Source organism: Bos indicus, chromosome 8 (genome assembly GCF_029378745.1).
Source record: "Bos indicus isolate NIAB-ARS_2022 breed Sahiwal x Tharparkar chromosome 8, NIAB-ARS_B.indTharparkar_mat_pri_1.0, whole genome shotgun sequence".
NCBI lineage: Eukaryota > Metazoa > Chordata > Mammalia > Artiodactyla > Bovidae > Bos > Bos indicus.
In genome coordinates this window covers 109,892,817-109,905,174 of record NC_091767.1, presented here as the reverse complement: position 1 = coordinate 109,905,174, position 12,358 = coordinate 109,892,817, and the positions used below count along the sequence as shown (strand labels likewise).

Genomic DNA, 12,358 nt, shown 5'->3' with positions numbered 1-12,358 from the left:
TCTGTTGATTAGGGTGATGTCTGCTAGGCTTCTGAATCGTGACGATATGTTTCCCAAATGATAAGCCGTCTGTGGGGTGGCCATCGTGAGACGGTGGGAACGCGCGCTTCCCCCAGTGCGTTTGTGTGCCGATCTCGGCCCGAGTCATTTATTTCTACGTGTGTGTGTGTGTTAGTTGAGTCTAGCAGTTGTATAATGGTGGTTTTCTCTCCCTGCTACTCTCTACATTTATTAACTTGATTTATTTTATAAAGAAGAGCCTCCCTTCTTCCTTTCCTTTCCTAACTTGCTTTCAGTGTGGAGTCATGAATTCTGTCTCTGCACTCAGTCATCATTCATTTCTGTGCTCAGACTGTCCTGCATCTGGCTCTTAATCCTGGGTTTGTGCGGTTGTAGCAAAGCTGAGCGCACCCCACTCCAGTACTCTTGCCTGGAAAATCCCATGGATGGAGGAGCCTGGGAGGCTGTAGTCCACGGGGTCGCTAAGAGTCAGACACGACTGAGCGACTTCACTTTCACTTTTCCCTTTCATGCATTGGAGAAGGAAATGGCAACCCACTCCAGTGTTCTTGCCTGGAGAATCCCAAGGACTGGGGAGCCTGGTGGGCTTCTGCCTATGGGGTCGCACAGAGTTGGACACGACTGAAGCGACTTAGCAGCAGCAGCAGCCGCAAAGCTGAGCTCTTACTCCCTCTGTAGCCCTGGAAGCTATGGGCGTCAGGCAAGTCTCGTCCCTCAGACCTTATTTTCAGTAACCCATCTGTGCTTATTTTCTAGCAAATCACTGAACTGAAGAAAGAAAACTTTAACCTAAAGCTCCGCATCTATTTCCTCGAGGAAAGCCTGCAGCGGGAGCGTGGCGGCCGCACGGAGCGTGCCTGCAAAACCGTGAGTGCCCCGCTCGGCGCTGCCGCGCCTGGCGTCTTTCCTCGTGGCCATTCGAAGCAGCAGTTCGATTAATGTTTGTTCTCAGACTTGGCACGAATAGATAGCACTGCTTTCCTTTTATTGGATTGATTACAGGGAGCGTAAAGATAATAGAATGACCTTAATACTAAGCAAAGCGATACAAGATTAATTTTAAGGGAGTCTTTCTCTCTTCTTAAAATGGAATTCTGACTTAGCATATCTCAATTGCCGTTTTCTCATTATTTATAAATGAGACAAAGAGTGAAATGGTGGCATGTCTTTGGAATTGAATCCTGTTGTTACTCACTAGCTTGTGTAACTGTAGGCAAGTAAGTCCCTTCAGCTGTCTGGGCTTGCTTCCAGAGTTAAGTGATAACCCCTCTGTCCTGGGGTTATTTGTGTGGATTAAAATGAGTTGGTAGATGGAAAGCCTCAGCACACAGTCAGCCCTCGCCAGTGATCGTCACTGTCTTGTTGCAGCTTCTGTCGGCAGCCCAGAGTTACGGTTGTCATTTTTTTCTGTGATAACGACTCTTCTGTATTCCTCGCGTGCTTGCTTATAACTGTCAGGAAAAAAGTCTATTCCTATCTCAAGTCTTGACCCAGAGGCCTCTGCCTGAAAACAAACTGTGGTTCTGGGAGTTGAAAAAAGAACTTGGCTCTCTTGAAAAGGCAGGAGTACAAACAATATTTTAGTGCCCCTTTCTTGACTTTCTCTAGGAGTTAGCCCTTGGCCTGAGACTTATTCCATTTTTTTCCCTCTTCTGAAGTTTGCACCAGTGGAAACTTTTGAAGGAGGAAAACAAACCCTCCTTGAGTTTTAGTGGGTGGACTTAAATGGACTTGTCTTGAAGATTGATTGTATTGTACTTCTGAGCCTTCTCAAGAATTAAAAAGCTCCCTTGTCCCTCAAGACCCAATTGTTTTTTTCCTTTATTGTGGGAGAGAAAGACAATGAGGATTTTTGGGAAAGAAGTGGTGATGCAATCAAAATTTTAAAGAAAAGCCTGTCACCTAAAATATTTCCTACTTATGTATGATTGTCATGTACCTCAGGACAAATATGGGTGTTAGGAAATCTCAAAGAAGGTAACTGCCTCCTCTTGGTCAGGCACCTGTCCTGGGTGTTTGTACCTTCATCATCTTCTTTTCATTCTCACGACAGTCTTGTCCCGTGGAAATGATCCTTATCTAGCAGGAGAGGAAACTGAAGCTCAGGAAAGATCAGTAGTGCGCTTGATGTCGTGTAGCTGCGCCGTGAGGTGGGCTTTGAACCTGGGTCTGCCTGCCTCACTGTGCCATGTGGTTTCAGCTCTTCTTTTTCCATTGCTTGGCTAGATGGCTTGATTTGATTGTACTTTTATTTAAATTTTAATATTTTGGATAGATGTATATGGTTCAGAATCAAAAAGTGTAGAAGGTATATGCTGGAAAGACTTTCTTCCATCCTTGTCCCCTGGTTCCCTAGATCTAACCAATATGATTAATTCTTCAGGCAGAGAAGTTTTATGTGTATGCAAGCAGCCATTGCGTGTATGTATATTATGAATCAGCACCCTTTTCACATAAACGTGAGCATGTTCTGCTTTGATGTTAACAATATCTTGCATATGTTTCCTTAATAGTGGTTTAAGAGCTTCTTCATTCTTTTTTATAATGATATTCCATTTGATACTTAAATGGTGTCTTGATTTTCGGTTTAGAAAGTTTGATCACCATGTATATAAGTTTATAGCTTGAAATATCAGGCTCGCAAAGAATAATCTCACGGACATGTTAGCTGTGTAGTCTTGTAAATTCGCTGGTCTGGGGCTGCCAGTTGGTTCATCAGAAAGCAGACCACTTAGAACATATGATGTCAGCTGTTATGTAGAAGCTCTCTGCCCTTTGGAGAGCTGGAAGAGGACTCTTCTCTTTGAAGGGGTTTCTACAGTTTTCCCAAAACCACAGTTGAAGACGTTGTGCGCTGACACCCAGTGTGCTTTATGCAGAGGTCAGTTTTTTCTAGGAAAAGTTCTGCAGACATGGCTTCCTTAGTCTCCGTTGTTTGGTGGTGAGGAAAACAGCGTCGCCTGAGCCCTGTCTCGTGCCGCTGCTCGTTTGTTAGCTCATCCAGCCCTCGAATCCAGCAGGGCAGCTGGGCCTCGTGTTTGCCGTGTGACCCCCTGAGGGATCTGAGAGGGCCGTAGGGACTGTTTCTTCCTTTTCTTTTCTAAGATTTCCCCCACCCCCGCGTTGTGATGAGAGCTCTTTTTTTCTTTTAATGTTTGTTTATTTGTCCGTGTCTCGCGGCACATGGGCCTTTGTTGTTGCACGTGGGCTCTGTGTAGTTGCAGCATCCAGGTTCTTGGATTGTAGCTTGCAGGCTCGAGTTCCCTGACTAGGGATCGAACCTGGGCCCCTGCGATGGGAGTGAGGACTCTTAGCCACTGGACCATCAGGGAAGTCCCTTGGGCTTATGTTTCTGAGGTCAGTTACAGGCTCCCTCTGCTGCCTTCGTGTTGGATATGAGCAGGAAGGCGGGGCTGTCTGCCTTGCCGACCCCGGCGGCCTCGACGCTTAGCCGGTGCTCGGTCTGTCACAGGGGTCGGTGTGTATCTGTCACGTGAAGGAACGAGTGGACGAGCGTCCGCTGACTCAGCACGGTTTCTGCCCAGTAAAGAGTGGAGACAGAATTTGAAGCCAGGTCTGGCATCGTTGATTCAATGGACATGAGTTTGAGCAAACTCTGGGGCATAGTAAAGGACAGGGAGGCCTGGCGTGCTGCAGTTCACGGGGTTGCAGAATGTGAGACACGACCGAGCGACTGAACAGTTGTCGAGTCCCAAGGCCGTGGCCTTCCCATCCTGGCAGACTTCTCAGTCAGGGGTGCTCTTCCCTTTGGGGCCGTTTCGCTGAAAGGAGGGAGGCACGTCCTCTAAGATTGTAAATCGTACTGGAAATGTTATTTTTATTTACAATGATACACATGTACTAGGGAACAGACTGTCAGTTGGTGTACATTATTGGAATAAAACAGGCACAGGATTAGGGAAATCTGGGATTTGCAGCAGCCCTCTGCAGACCACACACTTGGACCCGCCTCTGTGCTGGGTGAATTCATCTAATCTGTCTGAGGACATCAGTGAACTGGTTCTCAAAGCCTATCCATGCCCCACAGCCTCATGCTGTGATCCATGTGCCAAAGACCCTGCCTTTGGGTTGTCACAGGAGTTGCAAGCCCAAGGCCCTGTGTGCCTCCCTTCATTTAGGTCAGTTAACAGGAAGCTGGCGGGAGAGCCCTGTGGCGCCCCCTCCAGGCAGTGGGCCCCATGCAGTCGCGGCTCTTTGGGAAGGGGGTACCCCGAAATCTCACACTGAAATGAGACAGGCAGTGATGTGGCTTCCCATCTGCATGTTTTTTTGAAGCTGCAGCACATTCCCACTGCTCCAACTACCACATGCATGATTGTAAACAACCAGAAGTAATTGCCTCGGAATGGGAAAAACAAACTGCAGAATTGCTTGTAAATGTGCTTGGCGGAGGACAAACAATTTTTAAACCAGCCTCACTTGTATGGCATGTATGCCTCGATGCTTGAGTGCTCTGGCTATTAGGTGCTTGGAAAATTTACATAATTGTTCCAAGCCTTGAGAAATCCAGGGCTTTCTTCGGAGCCCACCAGTGTTTAATAACCCCCTTTTCCCTGTGCCCCGAGGCTAATGAGGGTTTGAATCTAACATCTGCCCATTAAGAGCATCGTATCTGTTAAGAGCATCGGAGCCAGTTCACACTGAAGGTGGGTTCCCCACTGAAGGCATTTGGATGGCCTGTGTTTTACACGTTTCTTTTCTCTCCTGATCTTGTCCCAAAGAACATCGAGCTCAAGGTGGAAGTAGAGAGCCTGAAGCGGGAGCTGCAGGAGAGAGAGCGGCTGCTCATCAAAGCCTCGTGAGTACCTGTCCTCATCACCCGGGCTTGGTGGTGGCGGTGGCTGGTCGTGCTGGGAGGAGAGAGCCTTGTGTTTCTAAGCCAGTTGCTCTCAGTACCCTGAGGAGGTTTTCATTTTTATTTATTTTTCAACAAACTTTTAAAATGTAATGTTGTTGTTCAGTCTGCCAAGTCCTGTCCAACTCTTTGCAACTCCATGGACTGCAGCACACAGGCTTCCCTGTCCTTCACCATCTCCCAGAGTTTGCTCAAACTCATGTCCATCGAGTCGGCAATGCTCTCTAAGTATCTCATCTATCTCACCATTTCCTATAAGTATGTTACAAAAATGTGACATAAGAAAATGCGCCGATGGTAAGTGTGCAGCGTGATGCTGTTCGTGGAGTGACTGGAAGGTCGTCAGGCCCCTGGGGTTGCCTTTGTGCTCCTGGAACTTACACTCCTTCACACAGACCACCTCTGCGCTCGCCGTTAGCACCCGCATCGCTCAGTCTTGCCTGTTTTTGAACTTAGAGAACAGGAGGCGTCTGCTGCTCTCGCGCTTTTGTGTCTGGCCTCTCTCCTTAGGGACGTGTCTGTGCGATCCAGCTATATTGTCAGTTATCTCCACAGCTCGTTCGTCTTCATCGCTGTGAAAGGCCGAGGGCCTTGGAGTCTTAGAGGGAACCCCCGGGGTGGGCGAGGCTCGGGGGCGGAGTGGGGGCTTCAGCCAGAGTCACTAGTTTCTGTGTGTGTTTTCTGTACTAGGTTCCCTTGTAGTATTTCATAAAGGAAGGGCTCTATTGCATTAAACAAATAGAAAACTATTATTTTAATCAGTTAATTAATTTAAATATTTATTGACCAGCAGTCACAGTTCAGAGAAGAGTCTGTGTCTCAACTGGTTATTCATTCATGCATAAGCATTTCTTAGGTAAATGTGCTGCGGATTTGAAAAGAGACTTCCCCTTACTCAGAGCGCCCGGGCAGTGGTGAGCATGTAAACGGGTCTGATGGGGGCGCAGTGCCAGAGCGCATTTATGAGTACGGGGGCGACACGAGAGTGTGCTGAGTTTCACTTGAGAGATGCTGAAGACTTCCTGGAGCTGACCCACCGAGGGCCCGGCTGGAAGTTCGTGTGGTCACGCTTTGGCGGTCCTGGCGGCGGAGCTCCACGGCGGCCTGGGGCACAGCTGCACTGCGAGGGCTTCCCCAGTGGCTCCGTGGTGAAGAATCTGCCTGCAAGGCGGGAGATGCAGGTTTCGATCCCCACGTTGGGAAGATCCTCTGGAAAAGGAAATGGCAACCCACTCCAGCATTCTTGTCTGGGAAATCCCATGGACAGAGGGTCCTGCTGTCCACGGGTCACGGAGTCGGACATGACGAGCGGCTGAAACACGCCTGCAGCTGCGCTGAGCTGGGCCGGGCTCCACGGTCCCTGTTGCCGTGGCCCAGCCGGCAGCCAGCGTGGACGGCTGTGGGCTCGGGGGAGGCTAGACGGCCCCGGTCCAGGCTTCTCGGGCTGCGCTGACCTTGCACACGTGCTGTCTTCTCAGTGGGTGAGTGATGGATGAATGAGTGAACCACACTAACCCGTTGGTGGTGGTGGTTCTGCCTTTTCTCTGCCGTGTGGCCCGCAGGATCTTGATTTCTCATGGAACCCGGGCCCACGGCACTGAAAGCACCGAGCCCAAAGCACTGGGCTGCCAGGGGCTCCCTAATGCGTTGTTTTCGTTGGTTGCTTTTGTCATTGTTTGGGAGCAACGTCGTTCTCTGGGCAGGGAGTCAAATCGACTTTACCAAGCCGGGAAACCAGTAGTAGAATTCGGTCTGTTGCATGCTCAGCGCCCTGCCTGCTGCGGATCTTGGCCAGGACTTGTTTCTAGCCAGGCGTGTGTACATGGAGACCCAGACTCACAAAGGCTACGCGCACGCCTCGATACCAGCACACCGGGCTGAGTGCTCCATGGCTGTGCCCACGTTTGTATGCATCGATCCCCCAAGTGCCTAGACTGGAGTTTGGGGCCCTTTCTTGATCTGATCAGCTTAATTAATTTATTCAGAAAATATTTCTCAAGCAGTTGTTACGTGCCGTACTGGCCTAGGTTCCTGAGACTAGAGCGGCGGTCCAGACAGACAGGTGGGGCTTACATTCTGGCAGCAGTGGTGGGGATCAAGTACTTGGAAATATAGATCTGTAAATACAAATTGCGAAAAGAGCTCGGAGAAGAAAGGGCGCCGTGAGAGCAAGCGCAGCAGCCGTAGGTGCGTAACGAGGTCTGCGGCCGGGGAGGCGGCGTTTGCGATGATCCTGGGGGCAAGTAGGCCTTAAGGGGAAGAGGGGAGAGTCTTGGAGGAGACGGGGGTGTGCACGTCTCAGGTGATCCAGCGTGCCTCGGGGCTCAGGCTCGTCTTGCAGGGTCTTGAGCCACGCTAGAGATTTTGGTCTTTTATCCTGAGATCCGATGAAAACAGTCATGAGTTTTAAGCCACTGATAACAATCAGGGCTTTGTTTTTGTTTTTAAAAAGGTCACTCTGGAGGCCGAGTGGGGAATGTTCTGTGGGGGGAGCCGGGGTGGAAGCAGGGAAGCGAGTTCAGTAGTTGAGCTGAGAGACTCGTGATGAGCTGTTGGTGGGGATTGGGTGGACATTTGGGAAGCACAGTCCACAGGGCTGGGTAAGGGGTAGGCAGGGTGATGTCAAGGAAGCCTCCCAGGGCAGAGTTTCTACGTAAGAATATTCACAGTGACTCCACTGCTCCAGCCTGCTCTCCACCAGCGCCTCGTCCCAAATGGCACGCAGATACTAAGCATGCCCTGCCCCTGCGGCTCTGGCTTTGCCCTGGCAGGACTCTCTGCTTCCCCATTCGCTGCCGGCCCCGGTGACTGTCCTGCCGCCTCCCCGCCGTAGAGGCCCAGGCTGAGTCCTGTGGCTGCTTCCGGGCCCCACCTCAGCCCCTCCGGAAACTCCTCTGGCGACCGTGATGATCCCATATGCACATCACACTTCACCGTTGAAAAGATGCTTTCAGGCTCATTCACCTTCCATCATTATCCTGGGAGCTAGGCAGCTTTCTCAGAAACCTCCTTTTCATCAAGGAGGGGAATTCAGGTCTGGAGAAGGGAAAGAGTGCAGCAAAACCGCTTAGAAAGACCAGAGCTGGAATTAGGACTGGAGTCCCTGACTTGTAGCCCAGCGCTAGGTTTTGGGTACTTGATTTTCCTGCGTGTGATTCTCGCTTCTCCAGCATGACTGTACACCTGGTGAGGCCCCGAGTCTGCTCCCCTACCTGAGTGGAGGCGGGGCCCGTGGAAAGGGCAGGGGCCCTGGCCAGCGGCCGGGTCTTTGGCTTCTGAGTCTTGGCTTCTCCGCTGTTCTTGCTTCCTGGGGCCTTTGTGTGGATCAGATCAGATCAGTCGCTCAGTTGTGTCCGACTCTTTGCGACCCCATGAATCGCAGCACGCCAGGCCTCCCTGTCCATCACCAACTCCCGGAGTTCACTCAGACTCATGTCCATCGAGTCAGTGATGCCATCCAGCCATCTCATCCTCTGTCGTCCCCTTCTCCTCCTGCCCCCAATCCTCCCAGCATCAGAGTCTTTTCCAGTGAGTCAACTCTTCGCATGAGGTGGCCAAAGTACTGGAGTTTAGCTTTAGCATCATTCCTTCCAAAGAAATCCCAGGGCTGATCTCCTTCAGAATGGACTGGTTGGATCTCCTTGCAGTCCAAGGGACTCTTGAGAGTCTTCTCCAACACCACAGTTCAAAAGCATCAATTCTTCAGCCCTCAGCCTTCTTCACAGTCCAACTCTCACATCCATACATGACCGCAGGAAAAACCATAGCCTTGACTAGACGAACCTTTGTTGGCAAAGTAATGTCTCTGCTTTTGAATATGCTATCTAGGTTGGTCATAACTTTCCTTCCAAGGAGTAAGCGTCTTTTAATTTCGTGGCTGCAGTCACCATCTGCAGTGATTTTGGAGCCCAGAAAAATAAAGTCTGACACTGTTTCCACTGTTTCCCCATCTGTTTCCCATGAAGTGATGGGACCGGATGCCATGATCTTTGTTTTCTGAATGTTGAGCTTTAAGCCAACTTTTTCACTCTCCACTTTCACTTTCATCAAGAGGCTTTTGAGTTCCTCTTCACTTTCTGCCATAAGGGTGGTGTCATCTGCATATCTGAGGTTATTGATATTTCTCCCAGCAATCTTGATTCCAGCTTGTGTTTCTTCCAGTCCAGCATTTCTCATGATGTACTCTGCATATAAGTTAAATAAACACGGTGACAATATACAGCCTTGACGAACTCCTTTTCCTATTTGGAAACAGTCTGTTGTTCCATGTCCAGTTCTAACTGTTGCTTCCTGACCTGCATACAGATTTCTCAAGAGGCAGGTCAGGTGGTCTGGTATTCCCATTTCTTGAAGAATTTTCCACAGTTTATTGTGATCCACACAGTCAAAGGCTTTGGCATAGTCAATAAAGCAGATTTTGAAATAGATGTTTTTCTGGAACTCTCTTGCTTTTTCCATGATCCAGCAGATGTTGGCAATTTGATCTCTGGTTCCTCTTCCTTTTCTAAAACCAGCTTGAACATCAGGAAGTTCACGGTTCACATATTGCTGAAGCCTGGCTTGGAGAATTTTGAGCATTACGTTACTAGCGTGTGAGATGAGTGCAACTGTGCGGTAGTTTGAGCATTCTGTGGCATTGCCTTTCTTTGGGATTGGAATGAAAACTGACCTTTTCCAGTCCTGTGGCCACTGCTGAGTTTTCCAAATTTGCTGGCATATTGAGTGCAGCACTTTCGCAGCATCATCTTCCCAGGATTTGAAATAGCTCAACTGGAATTCCATCACCTCCACTAGCTTTGTTCGTAGTGATGCTTTCTAAGGCCCACTTGACTTCACATTCCAGGATGTCTGGCTCTAGGTGAGTGATCACAGCATCGTGATGATCTGGGTCGTGAAGATCTTTTTTGTACAGTTCTTCTGTGTATTCTTGCCACCTCTTCTTAATATCTTCTGCTTCTGTTAGGTCCATACAATTTCTGTCCTTTATCGAGCCCATCTTTGCATGAAATGTTCCTTTGGTATCTCTGATATTCTTGAAGAGATCTCTAGTCTTTCCCGTTCTGTTGTTTTCCTCTATTTCTTTGCATTGATCGCTGAAGAAGGCTTTCTTATCTCTTCTTGCTATTCTTTGGAACTCTGCCTTCAGATGTTTATATCTTTCCTTTTCTCCTTCGCTTTTCACTTCTCTTCTTTTCACAGCTATTTGTAAGGCCTCCCCAGACAGCCATTTTGCTTTTTTGCATTTCTTTTCCATGGGAATGGTCTTGATCCCTGTCTCCTGTACAATGTCACAAACCTCATTCCATAGTTCATCAGGCACTCTATCTATCAGATCTAGGCTCTTAAATCTATTTCTCACTTCCACTGTATAATCATAAGGGATTTGATTTAGGTCATACCTGAATGGTCTAGTGGTTTTCCCTACTTTCTTCAATTTAAGTCTGAATTTGGCAATAAGGAGTTCATGGTCTGAGCCACAGTCAGCTCCTGGTCTTGTTTTTGCTGACTGTATAGAGCTTCTCCATCTTTGGTTGCAAAGAATATAATCAATCTGATTTCGGTGTTGACCATCTGGTGATGTCCATGTGTAGAGTCTTCTCTTATGTTGTTGGAAGAGGGTGTTTGTTATGACCAGTGCATTTTCTTGGCAAAACTCTATTAGTCTTTGCCCTGCTTCATTCTGTATTCCAAGGCCAAATTTGCCTGTTACTCCAGGTGTTTCTTGACTTCCTACTTTTGCATTCCAGTCCCCTATAATGAAAAGGACATCTTTTTTGGGTGTTAGTTCTAAAAGGTCTTGTAGGTCTTCATAGAACCGTTCAACTTCAGCTTCTTCAGCGTTACTGGTTGGGGCATAGACTTGGATTACTGTGATATTGAATGGTTTGCCTTGGAAACGAACAGAGATCATTCTGTCGTTTTTGAGACTGCATCCAAGTACTGCATTTTGGACTCTTTTGTTAACCATGATGGCCACTCCATTTCTTCTGAGGGATTCCTGCCCGCAGTAGTAGATATAATGGTCATCTGAGTTAAATTCACCCATTCCAGACCATTTCAGTTTGCTGATTCCTAGAATGTTGACATTCACTCTTGCCATCTCCTGTTTGACCACTTCCAATTTGCCTTGATTCATGGACCTGACATTCCAGGTTCCTATGCAATATTGCTCTTTACAGCATCGGACCTTGCTTCTATCACCAGTCACATCCACAGCTGGGTATTGTTTTTGCTTTGGCTCCATCCCTTTATTCTTTCTGGAGTTATTTCTCCACTGATCTCCAGTAGCATATTGGGCACCTACTGACCTGGGGAGTTCCTCTTTCAGTATCCTATCATTTTGCCTTTTCATACTGTTCATGGGGTTCTCAAGGCAAGAATACCGAAGTAGTTTGCCATTCCCTTCTCCAGTGGACCACATTCTATCCGATCTCTCCACCATGACATGCCCATCTTGGGTTGCCCCACAGGCATGGCTTAGTTTCATTGAGTTAGACAAGGCTGTGGTCTTAGTGTGATTAAATTGACTAGTTTTCTGTGAGTATGGTTTCAGTGTGTCTGCCCTCGGATGCCCTCTTGCAACACCTACCGTCCACTTGGGTTTTTCTTACCGTGGGCGTGGGGTATCTCTTCACGGCTGCTCCAGCAAAGTGCAGCCGCTGCTCCTTACCTTGGACGAGGGGTATCTCCTCACCGCCGTCCTTCCTGACCTTCAACGTGGGATAGCTCCTCTAGGCCCTCCTGCACACGCGCAGGCGCCTTGAACGTGGGGTTGCTCCTCTGGCCCCCGCCCCTGGCCTCGGACGCGGGTAACTCCTCTCGTCGCCACCCCTGACCTCCGACGCGGGGCAGCTCTTCTCGGCCGTTCCTGCGCCGTGGCAGTCTGGCAGTCTCGGCTGCTGCCCCTGACCTCGGACGTGGGGTAACTCCTCTTGGCCGCCACCCTTCAGGCATGGGGTCCTCCCGGCTTCTGCCCCTGACCTCGGACGTGGGGTAGCTCCTCTCGGCCGCGCTTGGCGCGCCGGTCGCAGCCGCCTGCACTTGGCGCGCCGGTCGCAGCCCCGCCGTGGCTCTGTGCTGCGTCCAGTGAGCACCTGCTGAAGGTACCTGCCCTGGCCCTGAACTGCCCAGCATCAGTTACAGGAAAAGGCCTTGCTTTTCCTAAAGACCACAACTAGGATAGAAAGAATCAAGAGGAAATGTTGAGGATTAAAAAGGATAGCGAGGGTGGTGTTCCCAGAAAAGTTCTTTGTTGTATTGGGTGGAAAGCTGGGTTAGAGCCGCTTCTCTAAACCCTTTCTCTCCTTCGGTCTTGGTGTCTGTCTCATCTCTTGCGCCAGATTCTGTAAAGAGAAGTTTCTATAAAGAAAGGAGAGAACTAACATTTTTTAAAAACGTGTATTTTTAATTGGAAGATAATTGCTTTGCCGTGGTTTTGGTTTCTGCTGTACAGCAGTGTGA

General features: G+C 49.1%; 1 protein-coding gene across 9 annotated transcripts in view; it reads left to right on the top strand.

Annotated features, from left to right (window-relative positions):
• CDK5RAP2 (CDK5 regulatory subunit associated protein 2) overlaps positions 1 to 12,358 on the top strand; it is a 183,555-nt gene that overhangs the window by 27,610 nt on the left and 143,587 nt on the right. For all 9 annotated transcript variants that reach the window (XM_019966830.2, XM_019966831.2, XM_070795383.1 and 6 more), the window contains exons 4-5: positions 778 to 888; positions 4,764 to 4,840. In XM_019966830.2, coding sequence (XP_019822389.2) covers positions 778 to 888; positions 4,764 to 4,840 — 188 coding nt within the window. The remainder of the gene's footprint in view (positions 1 to 777; positions 889 to 4,763; positions 4,841 to 12,358) is intronic.